Raw genomic sequence first — 26,347 nt, forward strand, 5'->3', positions numbered from 1 at the left:
CGATTTTTTTCAGTGCCAGTAAAACTGCGGTGACTCAACTGGAGATGCCTCCTTGTAAAGTGATGCTCCTGGTGGGAACAGGGAACAGAGGGAAGATTCCAAACCCTTTCACATGAGCTTCCAAACTACTCCCTCTAAAACAAAATACCACTTCATCTAGACAGGAGTGGGGAATAATAATCCACACATGGCTACAAGGAACAATGTGTGTTCAAATAAATAGTAATAATAAGGGGAAAAAAGTTCCAAAGATATACTTTATGTGAGCTTACCCGTTAAGTGACGCTTCACGGCTAAAACATCTAGGTCAAGGGGCCTGGTGCGCACGAAGGCAGCAAACAGCAGTCAAAAATAGGGACAGGCCATGGGAGAAGTGGAGATCTGTGCCAGTGTGATGGCACGAATTCCCTAGCGGCTGGTTCGATGTGCTGCGCCAGAAGGGCAGCAGACTCGTGAAGAGTGCTCGCCATCCCAGCCCCACCGCCGCACTGTTCACGTGGCCACAGACACTCCTCCCTCCAAATTGGGGCGCAGGTAAAAAAAAAAATAAATAAATAAATTTACGTTATTTATAGGCCCGCCTGTCCGAAATCAAAAAACGGCAGCCTTTGAGGTGCATGCGCTAGAAGCACTGAATGTGCCGGATTGTTGGGATGCCTTCATTTCTGCACCGTCGTGCCAAATGGCTGACATTTGTTTTGGCCGTTTTGCACACAGAACACTACCCACAAGGCTTTTATGAACACCTACTCCTTTGACCACCAAAAGGGTTTAATGGCAGTGACCAAGCAGTGGAGAGTAACTACAAAGTGCACTATAAATTTAGCTTTACATCTGCTACATAATGTAATGTACAAGTAGTTTAGTATGAATAAGTCTGCAAAACTGGGCTCCTCTGCCATTTTCCTGATTAGATACAAGCCACACAATCCCCCCTCATGCTTTTAGCTAATTAAAAATGATCACGGATCAGTAAGCTGGTTTCTGGTTGTTTAACACCATTCACACATACACACCCACCCACACACCATGCACAAGAATATATTTGGGGACCATTATCCCAGACCCTCCATCTCCTAAGGAATGCTGGTAGCACATTCTTTTAACGTGTGGTATTGGGAGAAGAACAGCTGAATGGCACACACTGGGGCAAAGTGCATGGATGAAAGAGAGAGAGAGAGAGAGAGAGAGAATGGGGGAAACACTGGAATTTAGGCTTCGCAGGCCAGCTGTGGCGTCCGGAGGCAGCGGCTTGTCCAGTAGGGGCGGGACCAAATGGCCAAGCAAATGTGCATATTCATGAGGCGTTTCCTAAATCCCCCACAAACCAGATTGAAAAGAACCTTTCTTCATCTAGGTCAGGAGGAGTAGCAGCTCTCTCTCTCTCTCTCTCACTTTTGATTAGATACGGCTCTAGTTCATGCCTGAGCAACACTAAAACCTTTGCTGTACAACTAAATTAATTTTTATCATGCTTAATCAGACCATTTCCTGTAAAGTATTTTTGAGCCTGTGTCCCTGTATATGTATGGGTTACAATAACATTTCATTAAATCCATCTTAACCTGCTTTATATTCTACCTGGAATCAACTGCCAGACTTTTTTTCTCTCTAAACTGCAAAAATGCAGTTCCTTCTCATTTAATTGGTCCAACAAATAACATTTAAATATGCTTACTGTCAGTAAACTGTTAGTAAACTTGGAGCAACTGCAATAAATGTTTTGTGAGACAAGCTAGCTCCATGCCTCTCCCCCCAAAAATGCTACCCATATCCTGGTGAATGAATATTACAATGATTATGACAATTATTACGATGCTATGAATATTATCCAAATTATAGCTGGAAGTCACTTTAGTGTCACCTCAGTGCCACTGTACAAAACTCTTTATAACTCCTGCCACACCTCAAGGTCTTGCTCCCATACTATACTACAAAACACCACTGGTACATTACATTAGTCAGTCAAACCAAAAATAGACCATTTTACTGAACTGTGTATGTCCACAAGACAAGACTAGAGTTGCCAACCTGCACTTTACTTCAAGGTGATACCAAAACCTGCATCATATAGCATGAGTTAGAAAGACAGCAAATGACCATGTTTCCAGTCTTACGGTCACCGACAACACAGCGTAGACATATATTAGCATAAAACAGTAAAAAGCATTAACTCCATTAATTAAAATCAAGGTTTCCCCCTTGACTGACACTCTTGAATTCACATTCAGCTCTCAAGGGTATCCAAATACATCTTTAACCAGCCTGCTGGGCTCCAGATTACCAAACGCAAAAGTGCGAGCATCAAGCCACCCATATTGTGACAGGCTGAGTAGATACGCCAAGCCTTTAGGGCTCAAATCCTTTATGTCAGCTTCATGTGCTTTTGCTTTGTGTTGATGGCTCCATACCCATGCCAAGGACACATGCACACACACGCAGGATTACAGCACCAAATAGAATACTCCGTGAATGATGATCGCCGATATGATCTGCCAAAACCAAAACATTCTGCAGTGCATGCATGGGGAAGAAGACAGGTGAGTGTGTGCGCGCGCACACGCTTGTGTGTGTGGGGGGAGAGAAAGAGTGTGTGGAGAGGTTCACTCTGGCCAGATCCTAGAGCCTGATTCCATGTCTAAAGGATATAATTTTTTTTTTTTTCAAAGCTGTTTGGACAGCTAAAACATTCCAGCTTCTCTTATACAGATGTGGGTGTATATATGGGCCTACATGGACACGCTATCACCAAAGAACCAGCCAAAAAGATGTATCTTTAGAAAAATTTTAATGGATTTTAAAGGATTCATTTTAAAGTATGGAAATAGCTCTAAACACCAGTTCCAGAGCAGGAGGCCAGGTGCAGAGTGTTCCATGTCTTTTATGGGAGGCTGGTGTGGCTAATGTTTGTAGCCATGTACTTAGGAGGTTAATCTGGGTCAGAAGAGATCTGGCCACAGCTAAACAGGGTTGTTGGAGCTCCCGCAGCGCGACAACAGCCATGTCCACAGCCTTGCTCGGCAGGGTCAGGCTTAGAGAACATAAATAGTCCAGTCAGCAGTGAGCCAGCAGGTAGCTATTTGAGCTTATAGGGCAGCCAACCATATGCGTGCAAGGCGCGTCACTGTACCCTCGTCGCCACTTTACTAGAAACAGCTACATTCCACCATGACTCTTTTTGTACACTTACTTTACAGGTTTACTATTTAAAGATTTTGACCCACATGTTGTCCTGCACGATGTGTCTGGCACCTTCTACCTGCCACCTTCACCACTGAACAGAGGACCACCACTGAGCAGAAACTACTTGGATGGCATACTATTCACAACTCAGCAGTTCACCAACATGGCAGTGGCACGACAGCAGGTGCTTGGCTGGGAAGAGTGTCGCTGTGGTTGTTTACACATGTCAGTGTCGCTGCTGGGTTGACGATGGCTTGCCACCCAAAAATATCCATCCACCAGCAGCCCCCGTGGTCTGAACCATTAATCAAGAGTTGGCGCATGGACAACACAAATTGTGCAGAGGACCAGATAGGTTATAGTCTCAAATCGTCTCGCCGACAAGGTGTTTCTGAGAAACAAAGGCCTCTGATAAAGTGGGTGGTGACTGCCGAATGTAGACATTTCTAATGTAGGTCTGCACGTAGCACCACTGCATCAGTGCTGGCAATCTTGGTCACTTCACTACTATCCAACACAGTCATTGGTTCTAACGTGCTACGTTACAGGGGAAAAGTTGTTTTTTTTTAATCCCTACTGGAGAAAGTAGAGAGACTTTCCTTTGTCCGTGCCGGTGTCGATTTTGGCAGGATATCCCTAGGATATCATCACTTTGAAAACAATTTCTAAAAAACTCTTTTAATAAGAACAACCTTTCTCCTGTGGAATTGAGGATGGTTTTCCAGACACATACAGGTGTGACAGCACCTTCCAAGGCTGAAGCCATTGCAGTTTCCTTTATTCAAATGTGATTTATTCGTTATAAAGGGAAGTCCTTTCAAGAACTTCAGAAATAATGAAGTAATAAGAAAGTAAAACAGAAATCAGATCTAAATGCAATAAAAAATGGGAAAGTCTTACTACCACAGACAAGATTAAATAAACCATACATACCTTGAGAAAAACATGATACAAAGTTGTTAACAAAATGTATATTTTGAATACATTAAAAAAAAATTTTAAGCCGACTACCACTTGACCTTGAAAGATTGTCTGGTCATTTGAATTAGCTCTGTTTTCCTAATTCTTCTAGGACAGGAAGATGAATATGACAGTAATTTCCCCAGGAATTCATTATATACAAAAACCAGGAAGTAAACCTACACAAAAGCCCAACCCACCTTCCTGTAAAGTTCTCAGAGACGTGTAGACAACCAGTTATCCGTATACAACCCAGGGCTCCAGGAGTCTGAAGGGTTTATTACCTATTTTAGTCGCTGCGATTTCTGAAAAGAGAGCTCATCATCTAACCAATAAGTGAACCACAAAAATTTCTAATTGGCATTCAATTAAGATAATATTCAAGGATCTCTAAAACAAAATACATTTTGGCTTCAAGGTGATGGGATTCTTTCGCACAATACAAAATCCCTCTTGTAGATTTGAAACCGGCCTCTCTTTCCTTTAGCTTACTTCTGTGCGAATATCTGGGCACTCCCTTAGCGAAACCCCCCCCTCTGGGCCAACAGCTGTGTTATGCTCAGCGCTTTAATGTTTCTAAGAGATTTCTCTCTCGGACACTTGATAACCCTGCTGTTGTTACCGTGGTGACCGTTTAAGTTTTAGCTTGCGTGCACTCCTCCAACAATGCCTGGATTTCCTTGCAGAGCAGAGAAGAGGCAAGCCAATTGGCTGCTTGCTTATGGTGCGTGCGGCTGAGAAACAGGAGTAGCAACCAATGTTAGGTATGTTTTTTTCACCACTCCAACCATCTAGGTGTTACCGTTTCCCCAGGGTCAGGGTTGGTGGGAGAAGACAGGGAGCATCATGAGTTCACACATCCATCTGACCAAGGGCTTCAGGAGCATCTGTGTATCAGCTAGTATCACAGGTGTAGACAGGGCTCCAGGAACAGATCTGTGTTCCAGTCCGAAAGGTTGTTCTTGCTACTTTTGCCTGCTTCTGTGTGGATGTTGTCTATTGCAAGTTGCTGGTTTTCATTCCAGAATCCTTTCTCCTGCCTTTACTGTTGTGCTACCATGACTGGACATGGTAATCAATAACACAAGAGGCATAACCCAACACAGAATGCATGATGCAGCAAATGTTACCCTTACATTTAACGTAACCACTTAGTTTAAAAACCAATCAAGATAAAAAAATTCAATATTTATTAAAAGCATGCACACCAGCAGTATTCTGTTTTCATAGCTGCGAAGCATGATGACATGGTATCTATGTTGCAGAGAAGTAGCACGTCTTTTTAGCAAAAATAAACCTTATGCTAGATCCAAATCTGGGAGAGTCTAAGATTAATGAGCAGAAATCCGATCCCTCTCAAGATCGTTAAAAACAACTGTTTCTAAGTATAGTTTATGAGGTATGCTCATTATGACTTTTTTTCCTAGCAATTTTCCGGACCCGAGACCAGCACTGCTGCCACATGTCCAACTGCTTAATTAACGGCCTGATATGTTATTCTGGAGCATCAGAGCAGGGAAACCAATAAGATTGCACGATGTCAGAAAGCTGGCTGAATAGCCGGGCTCAGAGAAAGGCTTCTGGGAACGTGGACAATTGCTAATTGGATGAGGGTTTCATTGGCCAGTGAAGAAACGGGCCCCTGTGCAGTTCTCTCACTGAACGGGCCAGGAGCTGGTAGGCCTGTGTCCATGTCGGCCACGTGGGTGGGCCGCTGCCCCCCCAACATTTGAACGTGTCGGTTTCCGTTCGCGCGTCGCAGGAAAACAAAGCAAAATAACCAAACAAATAGCAACCCCGAGACACAATTATGTAACTGTGAGAACTGATGGGCAGCATTTCGAAAGAAGGCAGGGGACATGTGCGGCATTTCCAACACCAGCCAGCAGACTATCCACAGAGTAAAGACAGCTTCACGCTGGACTGAACAAAGAGGTGGATTAAAGTGGCTTTGCATGTGTTTACATGAGCTTGTATTTACTGGGATCAAAGGAAACTGCATGACTTGGATGTGGCTTAAAAAGGGCGATTGCATGACGTTTCAATATTGTTTCGGGCCACATCCTCCCGTGCACCAGGTATGAAAACACTGGCCGTATTTCTGTAACCTGCGCAAAGCCAAACCAAAGAAGCGCCTCTCGCCATACTTTATACGATCCCAAATGGACCGAGAACTAAGAGCCGAAGAGCAAGCGTCGGAAGCCGAGGCTCCGAACTGCTTCTTATGAAACAGGCACGTTGTACATCGGCTGTCCCAGAATGCATTGCTGGCAGCCCTGATGGTAAGGCTGGTTTGTGTAAACGTTCCGATTAGAGATTCCAGCGTTTAGTGTGTGCGAGTCTTGTCTGGAAGGCCGCCAACTCCCTGAAAAGCCGGAGAAGCAGGGACATTGCAGCCGAGGAAGTTCAGCTCCTCGCATTATAAAAACCAGCACGCATTCCTTCTTCTGCTTACATCAACCTGCTCCAGAGATTAAAGACTGTTTTATCATACGTTTAATGTTTAATCACACCGACACTCGCCTAAGCAGAGCTGGGGGACGGAGTTAGCCTTGGCTTTGTTTCTGTTGAAAAGCAGTTATTTATTAAATATTTAATATAGGTGTACAAAAAAACCCCAAATCACCCCAAAAGCAAAGTTTCAGGAGTTTTCAATAATGATCCTCTATAGCTGAAGGGAAAAAAAAAAAAGTGTAACTGCATTGTTGGTGTGCAGCCCTCGATAAGCACTCGAGGTAACCCGGTGGACTGACCCACTGCGACAAGCTCCATTCACGCCGACAGCGGCACCCGATGAGACGGAACCGCAACGGGCGAGAGCCACAGTCGCCGTCAGATACACGTGCCAAAATTGTGATCGCGGGCTCGTCGTCCGGACCCAAAGTAACGGGCAACCGCACTTCCTATAAGAGCTCAAGACCACATGCAACATGCTGGCGTGGTCTGAGGTCCTGCCAAAAAACGAGAGAACCAGAACTATGTTATGAATTAGGGGGACGAAATTTCCCCATACGCGAGTAACAGAGGTCAGTATGTTCTCAGTTAATGAAAAGACGTATCTGAATGCGTTTGTGTGCCCTGTGGCAACTGTCTCATACAATGGTGTAATTTTTGGCAAACAGGGTTGAAGTTAAATTTGGACGACTTCTCCGTCAAAGACGTATTGTTTACGTCAGCTTTATTAGATATAAACAGTCATTCTAGAAGACAATTCCTCTCCGCTGCTTAAAGCGACATTCTTTCCCTATCACGAGCCCATACAAAAGGGGTTTTGTTCCGTTGTTTACATAAATGAGAGTAAACAAAGCAAATAGGAAGTCAGATCATCTTTCTTCAGGTCGTTGAGCACTGGTTCATTTAGTCTTTGAACTGCTCTTACGATTCACCTGCATTGACCAACTCACCTGTTTATTTTACAACCACTTAAAATCCACTTCATGTTACACAGCGTTTACAGAAAAAAAGTGAGGCGTGCAAATATTCTACACTTATTATAGCCCAACCCTGGCCCATCCATTACCCTCTTCTCGTGGACTAGTGAATGGCCGTTAACGTGCTGGGGGAAAAGCATGCCAACCTCGGCCCGGTTTGCAGAAATCTTTGGACAATGTGCATTCATGTGTGTCAAAATCAAGTTCGACGTGCACCCAAATGCCTTTCGTCCGACACGAGCCTGCCGGACCTGATATATATGTCGGTCACTAAACTTGCCAAGTCATATCGCTTGGGTTTCTGTGGCCCTAGGGGTCGTTTTACGCTAGTCTTGAATTGCAGGGCAACGGAGTGCTTTTGGGCTGGGTGGGCAAGTTCTTTGGAGAAGTTCAATGGACGTCGCTTTTGATCGCCCACCCTCGACGCATACGCACGTTCACTGCTGTCCACACTACATCACTGAGGCGGACTACGAAAGAAAGGCATTCAATAGCTAGAAAGCACTGCCGTCATTACACGGCGAATAACGATATAAAAGGTGTCGCGTCCAACAGTTGTCGTAAAGCTTCTTTAAAAGCAATAAGAGCTGTTCAGAAAGAAAAAAGAAGAAATGTAGGCCATTACGTATTAATAAGATCACAATTACAAGCCTGAACGCAGCCATCAGCCAGTTCACCACGTGAGCAACTTTGCAAATAAAGCATGTCACTGAATAAACATGCGTGAAATTCCCAGAAAAAACTTCCTCTTTAGAATGAACCCAGTACAAGACGCTTTACTCGTCACACTGCAAGTTATATTTGAACGGATTAAAAATATTAAACAGTTAACAGTGGTGTTTATACCAGACATTCCCACCGTCCATATAGTGTTCACCGACACTCCATCCAACCCTCGCCCCCAAACCGCGCATGGGTGCCCGTGAAACGGGCCAGCTGGAAGCCTTTGCAAACGGTGCCAAAACTTCGCCCCGTTCCATGGGTGGAAGAAATCCTGAACACAAAGTTAAAAGGGTCGGATTCTCACCCCAGAGTCGGTGCTTCGCTTTCGGGAAGCGTTGTCTGCCTGCTCACCCAAACGACGTTGAGAGAGTGTTTTGTGCGACAGCCTTACAATCACTGCTTGCTCCCCGCAGGCCAATCTTCCCGTTGAAGGCATGTAGCGTTCAGTCTCTCAGCTGACTCCCCAACACACACACACACACACACACACACACACACACACAACAACGCCTCCCCTTCCATTAGCGCCTCCCTTTTCGACCCATGCTCAGCCGGTATAGGAACAAGGAGAGAACTTTCTGGGACACTGTTAAAAGCCCAGTCCTTTAGACCATTTCTTTAGTATTTTTTGATGCATACTCAATGCGGAAGACTTTTAACTCCCTCCCCTCATTCCCAAATAGAAAAGCGTAATCTCTGCGAGACGTACGACTCACAAGGAGACACGGGGGAGGGGGGACGCTTTGCTTACCTCATTTGCAGAGGAGCTCGAGTCTCGTTGAATGTGCGTGATTATGCTGAAAGTTGGGCGCTGTCGTCAATCCGAACCAGCCCACTAAGGGGCTGGACCCTTTCTCCAGCCACTAGCGTGTCGCGCTTTGGCCAGACCCCCAAATTACCCAATCTGCACGTTGGAGAAGAAGAGCGCGTGATATGGCCTTGACCGACGTAGAATTTTGCAACCCATTTATTCCTGGCCGCTGTGCCCGCGCGCATATTTGCACAAGTTTGTTAGTTTAGCACGTAGAAGCAGTTTATTTGTTTTCAGTGCCCAGCATTGATCATATTAGTTCTATTAGTATGAAAAAGGACATATAAGCGTATCAAGTGTTCGAGCCATAAAAGGTACAATATTTTATGAGCACGCGCAAAAACTGCGATACAGGGAAGCTCGCACTCGTGCGCCATAACTATCTTTGCGTCAGTATGCACATCATTCTGGAGGGTCCCACTGCCAGGGCCGATGTAGCATCCCCCAAGATCTTTAAAACTTTTTCCTTTTTTTTTTTTTTTTTTAAAACGGGCCTTTACCAAGTTATAGCAACAAGTTGAACCAACCGATGGAATATGATTGCGGTATGCATTGCTGATTCACTGAGGTAAAATAATAATAAATTTTTTTTTATTGCCTTAGATTATATACCTTCAACAACACAGAAATGTTGGTATCCAGTGACTGTCACATTTAGTGTTTTGCTTGAAAGCAACAGGCCACGCAGGCTACGTGTCCCCGAGAAAGCGTCTGAGCAGCGCTATGGGTCAAACACAGTTAATGATCAGGAACTTTGTCCAGCGCAGTTTAAGGTGGGGCGACCACCGCAGGTAGGAGCTAAACGAGCAGCTCGCACTCTGGTGCAGGGCTTTAAGGTTGCTTGAGTATACGATTCACGCCCACAACGTCCTATCGCTTGCTGCGACAGGTCCAGTTCCCGAGCCAATGCCTCTGGTTTATGTCCACTCGGATTGCAAGATCCGGTCACCTTTGACAGTCTGGGGATTAATGTTTCTACACAACAGAAAGTTATTTGGTTAAACAAAGCGCAGCAGAAGTGACGTGAGAGGATCATGTTTTTTCAATTTACTTTTCAACACAACACACAAAAATTTGCATAGTCTGTGTTGGTCAATAGTGCTGATTGTTTCATTCCAATAAAAAATGAAAAATTTCAAACGATGAAACGAGAATTGATGAAAAGACTTTTTTTCTGCTCCGCAGCTTGAACGATCGGATTGACCATTTAGCTATATATATATAAAAAAAAGACCTGGCGTGGTGACGTCATTTCCTGCATCAAAATGTCGCGTACGTTTGGGTCGTTGACGAACAGTTGGGCTCGACACATCCCATCTTTAACTTCATGTACGTTTGGCTTCCTTAACTCTTCCTTAACATCCGACAAGGGCTACAAGACCAGATGTCCGGGGCATAATTACGATACGTCGTTATAGTGAACAGTGTTCATATACCAAGGAGACAGCGGCGGGATTAAACTAACGGCTGAACGTCTAAATGCTAGCAGAAAGTTCCTGTCAGAACCAGTCAGTGTTGAAACAACACCAGTAACCAACTTTTGAGGAACTTTTGGGTTATAGGCCTATATGAATCGCAATCAGGTTTTTTCTTTTTGATTTTTTGAAGGCGCTCATGTGAGGGAATCCCTGTCAGATGATACTTCATTTATGCAAAATGTGTTATATTAGCCGACATGAATGTTTCCAATGCAAAAACCCTCTCCGGTTTCGACAAATAATTATCAGTTGAAGGGGAACGTATTGTTGCCATGTGACCTCTGCCAGCTGGCACAAACCTTCACAATGGTTAGCACGAGTTGGGTTGACTTGGCTGAAGACCCGAGAAGCAGACAACACAGATGAAGCTCTGATCTATGCGTTGTTTAGCCACTTACAGCAGCACTAACATTGTTTCATACATCTACACACTACAATTTCTCCTTTAGCAAAAGAGAAGCTTGCAAGCCATGTTGCATTCCCAATCAATTGGTTTTGTTGTATATACACTTATACATGTATAATACTCAAATATACATTTTCCCAACAAATTTGTGTCCATATTATGGAGATTTGTATGTGCTAAAAAGGGACCCGTATAATTTTCAGACTTATGTGCATGTGTGGGGCTTCAGTGGCTCTACAAAATCTCTCTGGGGTGTTTTCCTTAGTACTTTTATCCCAGCAATGCTAAGCGTGCAAAGTGTGTAATATTTTGAAAAATAGATTTGTCACGTTCTTGAAGACCTAAACACCTGCCCCATTTCACTGTTTAAATTCTGTGAGAAGGTCTATGCATTTTTTCTCCAGGGTAAATTGTTCAGTAATAAAGACGCTGAATGCTTTTGCTATGAAGTATATTTGAAAAAGGCTTGGGTTAATAAGAAGTATATCTGGAAAAGGTTTGGGTTACAAAAAGGCCAACCTATTCTCCAAGTTAAAAATCAAACAGCTAACTGTTGCATGAGGTATGAAATTAAACCCTAATATGAACCATCCTGAATGTTGGGTGCTTTGTCCTAGCACATACTAAATGTAGGATCTGTGTCACTCCTCAGATAAGGTCTTATGGGTGCTTCAATTTAACAGCTCTCAGCTGGGATAAACAGCACCCAACTGAGTGAATTCATGCAAAGTCAAGGCAAAAAGGAAAGACAAATTGATTATGATGTATGATAAATATTCTATCATATGAGATATGCTTCTTAATTCTTTCTCAATCTTCCATTTCATGCATAACTTTAAGCCATGACCTTCGATTCTTGTTTCTCCAAGACTTGTTTTCCTTCGCTAATGGTTGCAGTGGTTTGAATGCAAACAGTCATTTAACAGTTTCATAACGCAGATCAGAATAGCCGCAAATGAGCCGGAATTCTGACTAACAGGGTGACTGTGGATCTGCAAGAATTTGTAGCTGCTTGCCAAGGAGGGAATTACCCCAGGCCTGCTGAGAGGCAGATGAGTGTGAGCCATGCAGACCTCACTCAGCCCTTGGGAAACACAAGGGCCACCAAACTATCCCACACTTACAAGAGGAGGAAAGGTGAAATATGTTGTTACTAATGAGATCTAAACTGGTTTAATAATGTGATAGTGCACATACTAAAAGTTTTTTATAAGGATACAGACCTATAATGGCACATTATACTCCTAACATGTACAAATTACTTGATGTTAGTGCAACACCATCTGTATGGAGATATGAGCAGATTATTACTAGCTAATAACAAAGCACGTTCATTAGAGTCAAAAATAGGAGCAGCAGTGATGAGAGGACGATTCCAGGCTGTTTGGGTGTGTCGTGCAGACCTGGGCGAGCTCAGACATTCAGTAAGGAACCTTTCTATCTCGGTTCCCCCATCCCGTGACACTGATCCGGGCTGACGCTCAACCCAGTAGCTATAAGAGTGCAGAAGCAGCCAAGTGTTAATTCACATGACTGAATATAGCCATTGCCATTGTTTTTTTTCAGGCTTGCATGCGGTAAATGCAATAAAAGTGTTAAGACAGGCATGAGACTTTAACTGAAAGGAAAAGGACATCGGTGTGCAGTTGTGCTAAAAGGAGGTGCTGATGCTACCTTATTAGAGATGAATTCGTGAAAAGGTCTGTACGCAGGTTAAGGTTACTGTGCACTCTCATTCTTTCTTTGTGTTCCCCTTAAAGTGCATTTTAAAATCTTTTCTCTGCAGGGAGGAGTAAGCAGTATTTGCATCTAGGTGCTGTACATGCAAATATGTATGCTGATAGTAACACGCAAATAAAGCTTAGCTATAAAAACACTGCAGATGTACATAAAAGAGTGAATAAATCTGATTACAAAATTGTTTATTGATTCAAAATGTGATTCGAGTTTGTTTAATCCTTCAGAAACACTTATTACAAATAAAAAAAAAAGTTGCACCCACATTGTGGTGTCTAATCTCAAAATTAATCAAATAAACAATTCCTAGTCAACAGGACAAAATATACAATTCTTAAAAAAGCAAACAAACAAAAACAATAAGTCAACATGTGTCTATAACATCCATATAATATCTCATACGTCTGAACGCAAGACCTGTCTACATCTTTGATAGATCTGTCATGTGGTCTGCTTTACTGCACAAATTAAAGATTTATAACTTAATGAACTTGGACTCAATTAACATATATGTAGTGACTTGATTTTTTTTCTTTTTTCAAAATGGCATAAATATAGGTCTTAGCAAAAACTTTAGCAGCATGGTGAAAAAGTATTAATAGATATTAATAAGCCTCTGATCATGTATGACAAGGTAGCGTTTGCTTCAGTAATTTGAACGTTTTACAGGCAAAGCCAGCTGGACTGCTATAAAACATTTGTGACCACAAGATTAATGATTCATCTTTTAACCCCTTCGAAAGCCAGTGTATTTTAACACAAACGTCTGCTTTTGATGTACATAAGACTACGAAGCCTCAAGAACAGTTGCCTTGTCAGAAAGAAAACCTACACACTCCTGTCTGCTTAAATGATTTCTCATCACTTTGAGAATCTCTCTATAGATAATTTAAAAAGAAATAAAGAAAAAATAAATGCACTCACAGTCATGCTCCAAGGTAATCCAAACACAGCGAACATCGCATTAGCACCAAGCATAAGGGTGACTGGCAGTTTCCTGATGCCCTCCAGATAACACATTCAAACCAGAAACCCCTGTGAACGTTTGGGCAAACACTGATGGACTGAAGAGGGAGCAGACAGATTGCTTTTGTGTATTTAAAAAAAAATTGTTTTATATTTTATATATATATATATATAAAAATTTTAAATGAATGTGCCCGCAAATTATACAATATACACTCATTACACAGGGTAATCTAATCCAAAATTTTCTGTTTTTAACATCTGAAAATAAAAATCTTGCTTGAGCTTAAGCAAACTAAAAAGGCATATAGCAGCATATGACTAATAACAAATAAATAAATAAACTAGGGTGGGAGAGGGGTAGTACAGGAATATGTAGGCAAGATCAGCAACTTTCTGAGAAGGCCTAAATACTACATTTAGCTAATGCCCTAAAAGAACCCAAAAGCTGAATTTGAGGCAGTTTCTAGTGTTCTTCAGAAAGTGGAGAGGGTTTCTAGTGCTCTTTAGAAACCTGAGGAGACACCTGGATGGTGCCCAACCTTCCGTTGACCTTCACCGTATTTGATGTCATGGGGACCTGATGAATTAACAGCCAGACATTCACCGTCAGTCTACAATGCTACCATAATGTGATATGAATATGATGTGAATCCCAGTTTGTGACACACAAAACTCTGATGGGATAAATGTTTGCTTATGAATAATTATCCTTAAAGTGTTAGGTTCAGCCAGTCAACGATAACATGCCTGATGAACTCTAAGTCATCATCATACATCGCTATCGTCACATCGGTATTGCTTCTTCGAACTGTCCACGTAGTTGTTGATAGTTTTTCTTTTACCTTCTTAAGTCGTTCGGCTCCAGAGCCCGAGCGGATGGCCTCCAGTAGGACCTCTCTGGCTAGCTCTGGGTTACCCCCTGGGGGCAGTACCAGTGCAGGCTTGGGCGTGGCTATGGGCAGGGAGGGTGGGACTGAGTGCGGGGCAGGTGGGGCTGAGAGTGGCGGTGGAGGAGGCGGAGTGAAGGCCGGAGGTGGAGGAGGTGCAAATGCAGGGGGCTCGGGAGGAGTTGGTGGGGTTGTGTCGTTTTGGACAGCTCTGTTGTCCTCTCCGTTCCTGAAACGCTCCAGCTCCACAGCCGCCTCTGATCTGGTCTGAGGACAGTGATGGCGGGCTGTTACAAACGGCCTCTACAAACACGTGTTTGCTAAGCACAGCAAAATGAACAAAATTGGTGTGAAATTCAGGAAGTCCTCAAGGGAAGTGGAAGTCCCCTTTTTACTGGTTTAATAGCAAATCTTACCTTCTTCAGTCTTGCAGAGTTACTTTGAGCTCTGATGGCTGACAGAAGTGCAGAACGCTCGTTCTCAGCCTCCACATAGCACGGATTCTTCAAAGGACTTGCCCTGGGAGACCTGGACACCTGGACACAAAAATGGAAGAGATATAGAAAGCTAACAAAAAAAACTAACTAAAATAAACTCACTCATTAAACCTTTAAATGGTAAAACATGACAATATGTTGATCAGTAACTATGTTTACACGCACACCAACAATTTGATTTCTGACTGCTAGTCAGACAGAGATACAATAATATAAGCAGTGTGGCCCATAGTCATAGTCTGACTGTTGTCTTAGTCAGCCATATATTAGCCTGATTAAAATGTCAGAAGTAGTTCTTGGGACATTTTTCAGCGATGATGGCAGCTTTGTGATGCCAAAAACAGAATGAAGAAGCGTGCCTTACGTTTCATATCAGAAATGGACATAATGCAGTTTATAGACTGCAGGAAGAAAAGGAATGCAGTCATTTTTAAAGGTAATGCATTTCTCATTAACTGCAATATGACTGCAGCTAGATTGTAAAGGAATCGCATCTGGTCCATTTCAGAAAGCCTGGTGTTTGCTTTAAAATAGAAATTGGGAATTTCAAAAGGTGGATAACCTTTGTTGTGTCCTGAAGGAGGTGTTTACTTTTGCAAAATGAAATTATTCTGCTTTTGATGTAAACGGGATTGTGCATGGACTAGTCTATACTGCTCTTGTAAGCATCAGTAGCTCAGGCTACTGTCTACATGTAAGTGCAGTAAATGTTTAATTAGGCTTTTTTTTGGACAAAATCAGAATTAGCAATGGTTCTGTGGAAGAAGCAACATGAAGTCTATGATGAAAGTTATACTGAAATGTAATTTAAAGGGTTAACTGGTCAACAAAAAAATTGGATGTGACTTTAGAGCAAGCATATTCAGAGCTATAAATTGTGAAATCAGCATAATTCATTTTGTGGGTATTGCATAATCAGCGAGAGAATTGTGCCTTGAATGAGACCAGCAAACCACAAATGCACTTTGCAGTGTTTAAATATTTGAATACCTTATGGAGTCGTTCAATTCCCTCTCCAGACTGAATGGCTTCCATTAGAGAGCTGTGAAGAGAGGACTCCTTCTCCATTGACTTCTGAATCATTGGCTTAAACTTCATTACTGGCCCAAACATGCTAGTCTGGGTTGTCCTGGCCAGTACGCCAGGGGTGTGCAGCTCTGGCTTCTTCGGTATAGCTGGACGAGTGGTTTTCGTCAGGCTCTGTACAGGTGAGGCCTTTTCGGGGGTTATTTTTGTGGACACACCCTCTTTAGAAGAGGGCTTTGTAGGCTCAGAGCATGTAGATGTCTGTGTGTGCACTCGAGGCTTGTTATCTAGTGGGTTAGCGTTCAGAGATTCAGTGCCGTCTGTCCCAAAAAACATCTCCTTCCCTGTAATATTGGTCTGCGGGTGTTCAAAGGTTGTTTGCTTCTCTAAGACGTGTCCTGAGTAGCTAAGTGACCGCTTAGGTCCAGCAAAATATGGTACTGGGTTCGCAGAGGCCTGCGTATCCTTATGGTTTGATATTGTGTGTATATTTGTAGTCTGCCTGAAGCCTTGGCTGCTAGATTGTTTACTGGAAGTTGATTCCGAAAGCCCTGGAATTCCATCTACCTGAGTGGAGGGATTTCCTGTGTACTTAGCAATAGCTGAGGCTACATAATGACTGGAAGTTCTTCTGGAAGGCTTGAGGAATGAAAGATCTTTCATCTGCCTTGTCAAGGTTGCAGTTTCAGCAGGATCTGACATGGGAAGCTTGTTCTCCGCTGTAGATGCTGGGTTGCTTGTTGGCCCGCTGACCTTTTTCAGTGGTTCCTTTTCATTCGATTTCTCTGAAGGCTGAGATACTACTGCTACAGGTATAGTTTTGGACACTCCAACTTCCGAAGCATTCACAGAATCTCCTTTGTGGGTGTCAGATGCAGGACCCTGCTTCTTGGCTGAACTCCAGAAGGCCTTGGCTTTGCCCACGAGTGGGGAGTCTGGGTTGTTGGTTGCCTCACCAAGGTTTTGGTATTTGTCTATGGGTGCAGCTCTTTGTTTGACCATGTTGCCAAACTCGTCAATCTTAATGGCACCTTGGTCCATGGAGTGGACAGGTTTGGGAGTCTGGGATATGGTTGGTTTGGGAGGAATAACAGTGAAGGTTTTTAGGCCAAATCTAGATACAGGGTTCTGGGTGATCTTGATTTGAGCGAAAGAGGGTGCTTTAGATGATGCTCTGTCTATTTCAGAAGTTACCATACTGTGGCTCTGGACAAAGGGTGGAGGCTCTAGTCTTCTTTCCAGAACATTCTCAGGAGTCTTGACAACAGGACGTTGAGACCTCTCTGACACATCGTGACTCACAACCTTCTTGTGGTGAACTTGAGCTTTAATCCCAGGCCTGGTAACAACCTCCTGGCTGAACGGCTGAATCCAATCTGCTTGGGTGTGACCACTGCTTGCTTTTTCTGACATGCAAGCATTGTTGTTTTTGTCTTGGACACTTGCATTTTTCAAGCTGTTGCTGACGTCTTCTTTTCTCTGATGCTCATCTCTGACGCTGGGACGATCGTCACCGGGCACTTCGTCGATGGTTGTAACCGGAATGTCCATGTCAACAAAGGACATGAGGATGTCATCATCCACACATACAGGGGCCTCACCCGAGTGATTCACTTGAAGTACACAGTGAAAAGAGTGTTAAAGAGAAGATCGGCCATTCATGCATAATCAAATTTCTTTTTCCACTCACACAGGAAATCAAAGAAAAGAGGAAAAATCAGCCCTCATCAAATTAGTGCAAATACCCAGCCAAAGCAATTTCAGAATGTAGACTGTGCTGTAAATCTCAACGACACTTGACATTATAAAACTACAACCAAGACCTCCACCTGGCTTTAGGCCCCCCGAAATATTCTGAAACTGTGGTAGGAAATGGGAGACAAAGGAGAAGGTGCCATGGAGAATGCACAACACACAAAGCCATGCTAAAAGTGCCTTTCTGCTGGCACCACCTGCTAGTTCCGCGTCCAGGTCGGCCAGGGTCAGGTTGATCTGAGCTGTGACCTCGGCGTCGTCCACAAAGCCCTTCGGTGTCCCGCCCGGCCGCGGCTCTCGTCGCACGTCCCCGCTGCGTGAGCCAGATCACAGAACGACACGATTCAAACAACGTGGTGGCAATTTAATCTATGAATGATTAGCTGCTGGGTTACAGGGTCAACCCAATGTGTTTGCTGAGCTCAGAGTTCAGAAAATAACTAGGTGACCTGGTCTGGGATCAGGGACCTTTCCCTGCAGATCACACTCATGCAGTGAATGTGAGACTCCTGCAGGGGAGGCATTTTCCTCCAGGGCAGCTAATCTCAGGCCATGAGAAAGGCACTCTGCGTTATTTAAACGCTGCCACTCTGACAGTAAATCCCACCCACTCCGCATACACCCTTTTGAGGATGACTGGGTGAAAAACTAGGTCTTTTGTGGGAGGCTCTATATGTGAGAACTGAGTACCATGAGCCTGCGCAGATCGAGCGAGTACTTTTTTTCCGGTGATGGTGCGAGATCTGGCAGCTCCTGCTCCGAGACGGCCTGGGCTGGGCAGACGTCGGCTTTTCTGGGGCTGCCAAAGTGGCTTTAAAAGACTCAGGCTGTTCAGAGGACAGCCTATTACAGGAGTCCCACGAGATGCTGGACACAGCATAATGGCCAGGCAGGCTGGGAGAGGGCCCACTCGGGCAAACTGGCTTTTGGCTGGCTGATAAATCCAATCTCCCTAATATGGTCCCCACTCCACATGGGTCGCCCACTATAGACAGCCCGGGTCATGGAGGAATTTAACCTGTGTTTCCAGGAGATAACGCAAGATAACGCTATTAAATGGGAAGATAATACCCTAATTTGACATGTCGGACACTGCATTTTAAATGACCAAGATGGACGCAAAGAGCCAGACATCAATAACAATTACATTATACAAATAGTCCCATTAGAGGTCCCCAAGAAAACAGCGTTTTTGTTGTCTTTAGAGGGTTGCAGCATTGTTTACAAAAATCTCAGTGGTTAAGGGAGCACGTATACAAAAATACTGTGTGAGATGGTGTGCTAAATTTGATAATCCATGCAAGCTGTCACGCTTTCGGGTCTCCCCACCTGTGACGCGACCCCCAGGTAGCACAGCCCTCATCGCTATCGCTGGAGCAGTCTTTGGGCCGGCTGGGGGTTGACGTGGGGTCGCGGCCCAGGGAGGTGTCTTCTGGTGAGGTTGGCTGGGCCAGCTCGCACGGAGAGCCAAGCGGGACCGAGTCTTCAGCCAGGCCCTCAGACGCTGCGTAGCCCTGGTCCGCGAAGCTCTCGCTACTGCACACGGACGCGGTCTCTGCTTCCTGCTCCACACCCTGCTCCGCTGAGTGCACCCAGGCTGTCATCAGGGACAAGAGAGTCAGCATCATTAATGTTGTATTAATCGAGTTTGTCATCGTCAGTATTTTGGTTCGCATGCATTGGCATGCTATCGTGACTACAACCAACCTGTATCTGCATTCCAGAGATTTACATCAACCATCACTGGATTATTTTAGTAACTACAATCGCACCGAGTGGTACGGACATTCTCGGAAGTGGTGCCAGTCAGAGAACTGTGTAACGTTGATGTGAGTGACAGGGAAGCAAGCAGGAACTCAAGAGGAAAAGAACAGTGGCTCAAACAGGGGAGACGAGCAGAAAGGCTTCTATGGGGTGGGGTTTTCTACCGGGCCGACGGGACTCTGCTCCGCGGCTCCAGCCAGGATGCTGGAACCGACGTCGTCCGCGTTCATCATGCAACCGGTGTTTACTGAGCGAAAGGGGCCGTTACTGCAACACATCGGCTTTGTTCATGCCAGGCGTCGGCGACTCGAACGGACTCAAATTTTTTACCTTTCACCTCACTGAGGTCTGTTGAGCTGTTGTTTGACTTGCTGTATGCTTCAATAGAATCAGGACCTTGGCTTGGTAACTGGGGCCAAATGGAGGAAAAGCCATGGAAGAGAGCCAAGCTAAACAGGTCTCTGAGCCAGAGGCTTCCTTCGCGCTCGCTGCGTTAACGGGGCCTCGCGGTCTGAACCAGCTACAGGTCCTTCCTGTGGATTCGTCTTTTCTAACTTCGGCTTTGTCTTTCTCTCTCTTTATTTCAAGTGTTCTCTCTTACACCTTCTCCCCCCATAATCTGCCTGTGACTCCAACCTCTTGGGTCATGTGTGTGTGTGTGTGTGTGTGTGTGTGTGTGTGTGTGTGTGTGTGTGTTGTCAGGGTTGAGTTTTAACGGTGAGGAGATGTCTGTTCCTGGATATATCATGAGTCACATGCTGTTTCCCAACCATTTCCCAGCAGAGCTCTAAAACATGGCAGCTGCAACCACAGAAACACACGCACGGACGCACAAGCATGTGTGCGCGTGCACACATGCTCACACACGCACGCGCGCACCCCCCCCCCCACGTCCCACCCACACACACACAGACACCTGCATGCACACACGCACGGGCATGCATGCACATGCACCCCCCCAAAGTCGAATAATGACACAGCATGGCTACAGATATGAATGGAGAGTCTCTCTCAGGTGCACACACTCTGTCCTGAAACCCAGAGGCATGACGGCGAGCCCGGAAATGAGGCTCCGTGCGGACACCGGTCCCAAACCGTTACCCATTCCCATGCCACACCACAATACGCTTGGTCACCTCTGCGTTTAGCGCGCAGCCGTATTCAAGTAAACCACACTGCCGGCTCAGACCTGCAACCGCTTGAACTCTCCTGAACCCTCGGCTGAATTCTTCCAAGCCTACGCAAAAACACCCGCCACCACGGGTCACACCCGAACAAAAGGCCACAGGCCACCCAGGGCAATCACAGCACACTATCAAACCGTGTAAGGCAGGCTAAAGCAATGGAAGCCAACGGAAAACGATGCATAAAAGTGTAACGGACTGCAGGACGGTGTACGGCAGTTTAAGGCAATGGAAAACATTGTGATGGAGTGTAAGACAGCGGAAGGCAGTGCATGGTTACAAGGACGAGTGTCTGAGCTCTTCATATAACGGCGTGATCTCACACTCACTTGTACTCACTTAAAACAATGCCTACAGCCTATAACACTAAAGCCATTAACCTGCCTATGAGACAAATCCCAGATGTTTTGGTTTGAGAGTCATTAGCTCCCATTGTGATCATTGGGCATACTGTTAGCCTACCATTAGCAGAATTTAACATACTGATCAACACCTTTGTGTTTGGAAGTGTCAGCAGTTGGAAGAGCTTTCAGCTACGAACAAAGTACATGCGGGTTTGTCGCCAGCTGCCAGCGTCCTTGGAGCGGCTGGAGCGTGTCCTCAAGCGAGAGGCTTAACCCCGAGCGGAATGAGTGATGCCGTCTGTGGAAGTGACTGATGCATGTTGGGAGACGGAATGACTTCATGGCAGTGCTAATAATACCTCACGACAACGGTGGCTCAGATTCGGGCACGGCTGTTTATCTAACGTGTTGAGAGGCAGGGTGACAACCTTCCGCCGCTTTCGACAGGCACGACAGGAGCAACCGGTTACACGTCAGTAAAAAAGGTGCGTTTCAGAGAGTCGGGACTAACGGATGTGCTGTCAGACGTTTAATGAAGACAGTGTGGTACAAGCTGGTCTTTGTCTCTCTCTGTCAGTGCCACGCTCATCGCTCATCGCAGCGGTGTCGCGCTTCCTCGTTAAAACCCGACAAACTCTGCCCAGGGGAAAGTCTGTCGAAAGAAAACAAAACAAAACAAACACGCTACTCTTCACTCATGCCTACAGATCACAAGCTAAATAGTACAAAATAGGCCCTTCGCCAAACTCTGTGGGGACAGACGAGCACGAGCACACGTCCGACGTTTTGGAGGGGCGAGCTGGCGCTGCAGCAGGGCCTGGTCACGCGATCGTGCCGCCAAGCCTGCCGGATGTCAATGCAAGAGGGCACTCTAACACAGAAACGCTGTCCTGGGCTGAGCCCCTCCAATCCAGTCATGAAGTATGAAGTATGGTCTTGGTATCCTACACTGTCCCATCGTTTGTAAAACACCACATGACAACTTCCCGTGTGAAGGGCATGGACCAGCATGCAAATGGTACCATCGTCGCCCTACAGACACAGGAGCACCCACGAAATCCATCGTCCCGCAGAGTCCGTTGACTCGGCACATCACGGCCATTAAATCCCAAACACACAGAAAACTTTTTTCAGGCTTCACTTCCCAGCATTTTCCCGACATCCCTAGTGGTTTACCACGTTTCCAAGTCCCAAGATAACTAGTCCTGGTGCAGGAGGATGGGTATTTTCAGACACTGAGTGGAGGTACACAGGAAATGACAGAAGCGTAAGAGTAGAAAGCAGTTCTGGAAAAAAAGGGGTGGGGGGGGAAATCGCCACCGTGGGCGTGCAGAGGTGGAGCAATGAGGAAGAGGAGGATGAAGGATGGAGAGACGGGAGGTGTCCACTCAACGGTGTCCGGAGTGCAGCAGGACAGGAGCACAGCAGTAGACTACAGGGAGGGAGAGAGAGAGGAGTGAGTGTGAGAGAGAGAGAGAGAGAGAGAGAGAGAGAGAGAGAGAGGAGTGAGTGTGAGAGAGAGAGAGAGAGAGAGAGAGAGAGAGAGTGTGAGTGTGTGTGTGTGTGTGTGTGTGTGAGAGTGTGTGTGTGGGGGGGAACAAAAAAGGAAAGGAAACAAAGCAAAGAGAAGCAGTTCATTGGATAAACTGATGGGTGAATCAGAAAGTTTGTTCCTTTTCATTCTGATGTACAAAAATGTCACCAAACCTTGTAAAGACCAAGAACCTGACAACCTGTTTATGCTCACGTTTGCTTTTAAAATGGCAGCGTACATTATACTCTGCACTTCATCCCTGCTCAGAACATATTCTATAAATCCAGTTGACAGTGTTCCAGAACTTCCAGAGTTGAAAGCATACCATGCGACACAAGCCGACTGGTAACACAGTTGACTGTCTTGTCAAAGCGTGCCGTAACAGAGTCTGTCTGGAAAGGAACGTGCTGGAATCTGCTCTGTGGGTGTATGTGTGTGTGTGTGTGTGTGTGTGTGTGTGTGTGTGTGTGTGGTGGTGGTGGTGGTGGTGGTGGGGCTTTTCTGTGCTGGTAGACAAGGTTGAGCGGTAACGGTACAGTCTTGCTGGAGTTACACGAGCGCTCTCCTAACGTCCCCTGAACACAATTTTATGTTAAGAGACGGCGCGTGGGGAAGACACGGTACGCATCACAGGATCTCAGACCCCATACCTCCCCTGGCCATCATTATGATGGGGCAAAAACGCATCACGTCCCAACACGCTTGCGTTGAGACGTCTGCGACTATGACCCCGGGAGGAGAGAGCGAGGGAGAGACAGGCACAAAGAGACACAAAGAGACACACAGAGAGAGAGACGGACGCAGGGAGAGAACAGCCAAGAAGGGCAGGTAGCACTGCTGAAGAGGTCCCGCTCAGAAAGAGAGACCGAGATTCAGTTAGGCAGGTGACAATGAGACCCAGTCAGACGGGTGAAAGGTCAGACAGGCGAGAGGCTGGAGGGACCAGGATGCCATAGGAGGCCTGATGGGCTGGATCTGAAAGCCCAGGACCTACAGTGACGGGCTGTCTCCACGGAGATGTCCAGGGGCGCCTCGTGCTGGCCCTGTCCTGGCGGTGGGGGAGGGCTGGACGGTGTGGGGCCTCTGGCCACGCGACCTGGCTCCCGCAAGGGGACCCGCCGGGGTTTGGGCGGCACGTAGCGGCCAGACCCTGCGGGGGCCGGGAGCATAGTTAGTGGGGCAGCAGGGGCCTGAGCAGACGACCCACGTGCAGAGCAAAGGAGGGAAGAGACTGAAGAGCTGAACCGTATGCAGCATCGTCAGTCGCCAACAGCCGATTGGTGACTTCATTGCAGGAGAACTTTGGGACGGAATTCCAGATTTTCTTGGAAGAAAAAAACAAACAAACAAACAAACAAAACCCCCCCCCCACCAGTCTCCTCCCAAATCCAAGTGACACAGTAAATAAAACGCAATTTAGAAGTCTGTCATGAACAGCATTATACAGAGGGGTGACGGAGCTGATTTATAGGGATGACAAACAAATAAAAGGAGTCACATGTGTCTCGCAAATCTGTTTCTCACCATTTTTCAAACTGGTTTCCTGCAAGCTGGAGCTAGGCATGGTGTCACTGGCGCGTCTCCCGTTTCTCATCTGCAGAACACGGCGGCAGGAAGGCTGCAGAAATCTGCCTTTCAATTAATCTGCATAATCTGCCGTTATGGAGGTGACAATGAGGAGAGCTTCCTCTGTGTCAACTCTGACACCGTTTGCTCATGCCCTGCTGAACTTACAAAACCTGGGAGACGTCGGTGCAACCCGGGGGTCTTTACAGCGCTTTAAACAGTCCCAGCAATAAATGAGGTGGGCAAACCTATCGTGGTGTCATTCTAGAGACTCTACAGAGGCGAGTTATCTATGGACAATGGAAGTGGCTGGAGCAGGGGGGCGTTAAGGGGAGGGGAGTGGCGTCATTCTGGCCAATGAGCACTCGTGCCAGCCGGTGCTCCAAAGGGCTTTTTGCGGAGATGACAAGCTTACAAGCTTGTTTCGGTTTTGCTTGTCGGGTACGCTCGGGCTCTCTCAAGCAGCGTTTTTTCATCAATGGGGCTGCCTGGCTGCCATGCAGCTCCTCCATCTCTGCTAATGAACCAGACCACGGGAGTTTGCGTATGCGTTAGCAGGTCTCTCCTCGTGGCCGGTAGCCTGCGCCGTACCAACGGCGACCGCATCCCGCCTCCACCCCAGGGAACAGCGGTGCGCTGTTGCCCGTGTGAAAGTTGGAAAGGTTCCCCCCCCCCTCCCCTTTTATTTTATGGGCACCGTTTCTGCACCGGTGCCAACGCTTTCGGGTGCACAGGGCTGTCTTCTGGCTGACCTCTCTGGCTCTGGAACGCTGGCTCTCCCAGCGAAGACAGGCTCCAACCTGCTGAGGCTGAGGCACAGTTCTGCTCCAGAGCAGGCCTGACGGGACTTTTGAGGGCAGGGCTTTGCAGGCCTGGGCCTTCTGAGCAGGGGCTCAGGGTTCGAGACAAACAGGTTAGCGCTTCATCGCTTAGCCTTCCAGAGGAGCCTGCCCAACAGAGCAACGCCACCCCACCCTCACCGGTGGTTGGGCGGAGTCATCGGTCAGGGTGGGATTGGGAAATGGGCCACGGGATGGTGTGTTGGCGGCGCAGAGAGGCATGGCGCCCGAAGGCCACGAACCGAAACCAGAAACACCAGTTGGTGCACACGTGCCGCTCCTGACTGTAGCGGCAATGCTGTATGCTTGAGGTGCTCTGACACAAAGCTCTCGCTCATACAGCCGTTTTTGTTTACTGTATTTGTTTACTTTCATGGATAGACCCATACACTTCTCTAATCTGGACCTATGTTGGACGCATGTGCTGTGCTGCTGGTATTTGCCAGGTTATGTAAGCACTGGCCGCAGTTTTCATGACACAGCAGGCCAACTGATTACTGAGCTGACGTGAGCTCCAGAGCACTGTAAAAGGACCTGAAGCTTTGCAACTGCTGCAAACGGCTTTGTTTGCTCCAGAAGTTCTGCCGAAGGAAAACGAGCAACAGACTTGGCATGAAAGAGAAGTGAAGCGATTAGCGCAGAGCGGTCCCGCTCGTACGTACCTATTGCACTGTGGCGGCTGTCCTCCATGTCCTCCATTTTGAGCTCCAGCGCTGGCTCCTTCTCCTTTGGCGTGGGGCTCGCACGCGGCTCTCGTTTTGCGGCGTTCCTGGGAGCAGGTTGGGGATTTTGGGCAGACTCTGTTTTGGGCAGACTCCGTTCCGGCTCCGGCGCAGAGCTGGCTGACCTCTGAGCAGGCAGCTCAGCCATGGGCTCGTCGTACAGGCTGCTGGCGGCCGAGTCGTTGGCGGCATCGTCGCTGCTGGAGCTGCGGCCGAGGGAGCCGGCCAGATCCGAGTCCTCGATGCTGTGGCTCAGTTCGGACGAGGTGTCATCGCCCGAGGCCGGGCTGCCGCCCTCGTGGACCGGCACGTGACTCGCGGGAGGGTCTTGAGCCGGTGCGCAGCTTGTGGGCGGAGCCTGGGCTGGGCCACAGCCCGTGCGCGGAGCTGGGACGTGGACGGTGGGAGCAGGGGTGGTCAGGGGAGGCTCTGGTGAAGGCATGGCTGGGGGAGCTGGAGCCTTGCGCTTCTTCAGCTGGCTGGCTGGTCGAGGTGAGCCCGGCTTTGGCTGCGCAAGGATGAGAGGAAGGT

At 46.6% G+C, this 26,347-nt stretch overlaps 2 protein-coding genes across 16 annotated transcripts in view; both read right to left on the reverse strand.

Moving 5' to 3' along the window:
* Window positions 1-9,139, reverse strand: part of grb10b (growth factor receptor-bound protein 10b) — a 52,682-nt gene extending 43,543 nt beyond the window's left edge. For 2 of the 7 annotated variants that reach the window (XM_081695726.1, XM_027024768.3), the window contains exon 1: window positions 9,049-9,139. The gene's annotated coding sequence lies outside the window, so the exon portion shown is untranslated. Of the gene's footprint in view, window positions 1-8,601; window positions 8,968-9,048 lie in introns of those variants that run through there. The other 5 variants (XM_081695727.1, XM_027024769.3, XM_027024770.3 and 2 more) reach the window with 3 other exon arrangements.
* A 3,758-nt stretch (window positions 9,140-12,897) lies between these two features.
* Window positions 12,898-26,347, reverse strand: part of cobl (cordon-bleu WH2 repeat protein) — a 40,345-nt gene continuing 26,895 nt past the window's right edge. For 5 of the 9 annotated variants that reach the window (XM_081695641.1, XM_081695645.1, XM_081695644.1 and 2 more), the window contains 6 exons: window positions 25,757-26,324; window positions 19,193-19,460; window positions 18,061-18,176; window positions 16,073-17,721; window positions 15,002-15,121; window positions 12,898-14,852 (listed from right to left, as the gene is read on the reverse strand). In XM_081695641.1, coding sequence (XP_081551767.1) covers window positions 14,409-14,852; window positions 15,002-15,121; window positions 16,073-17,721; window positions 18,061-18,176; window positions 19,193-19,460; window positions 25,757-26,324 — 3,165 coding nt within the window. In that variant the 3' untranslated portion in view covers window positions 12,898-14,408. Of the gene's footprint in view, window positions 14,906-15,001; window positions 15,122-16,072; window positions 17,722-18,060; window positions 18,177-19,192; window positions 19,461-25,756; window positions 26,325-26,347 lie in introns of all 9 variants that reach the window. The other 4 variants (XM_081695648.1, XM_081695643.1, XM_081695646.1 and 1 more) reach the window with 3 other exon arrangements.

The sequence above is a fragment of the Electrophorus electricus genome, chromosome 14, assembly GCF_041902795.1.
Source record: "Electrophorus electricus isolate QZ-2024a chromosome 14, ASM4190279v1, whole genome shotgun sequence".
Lineage (NCBI taxonomy): Eukaryota > Metazoa > Chordata > Actinopteri > Gymnotiformes > Gymnotidae > Electrophorus > Electrophorus electricus.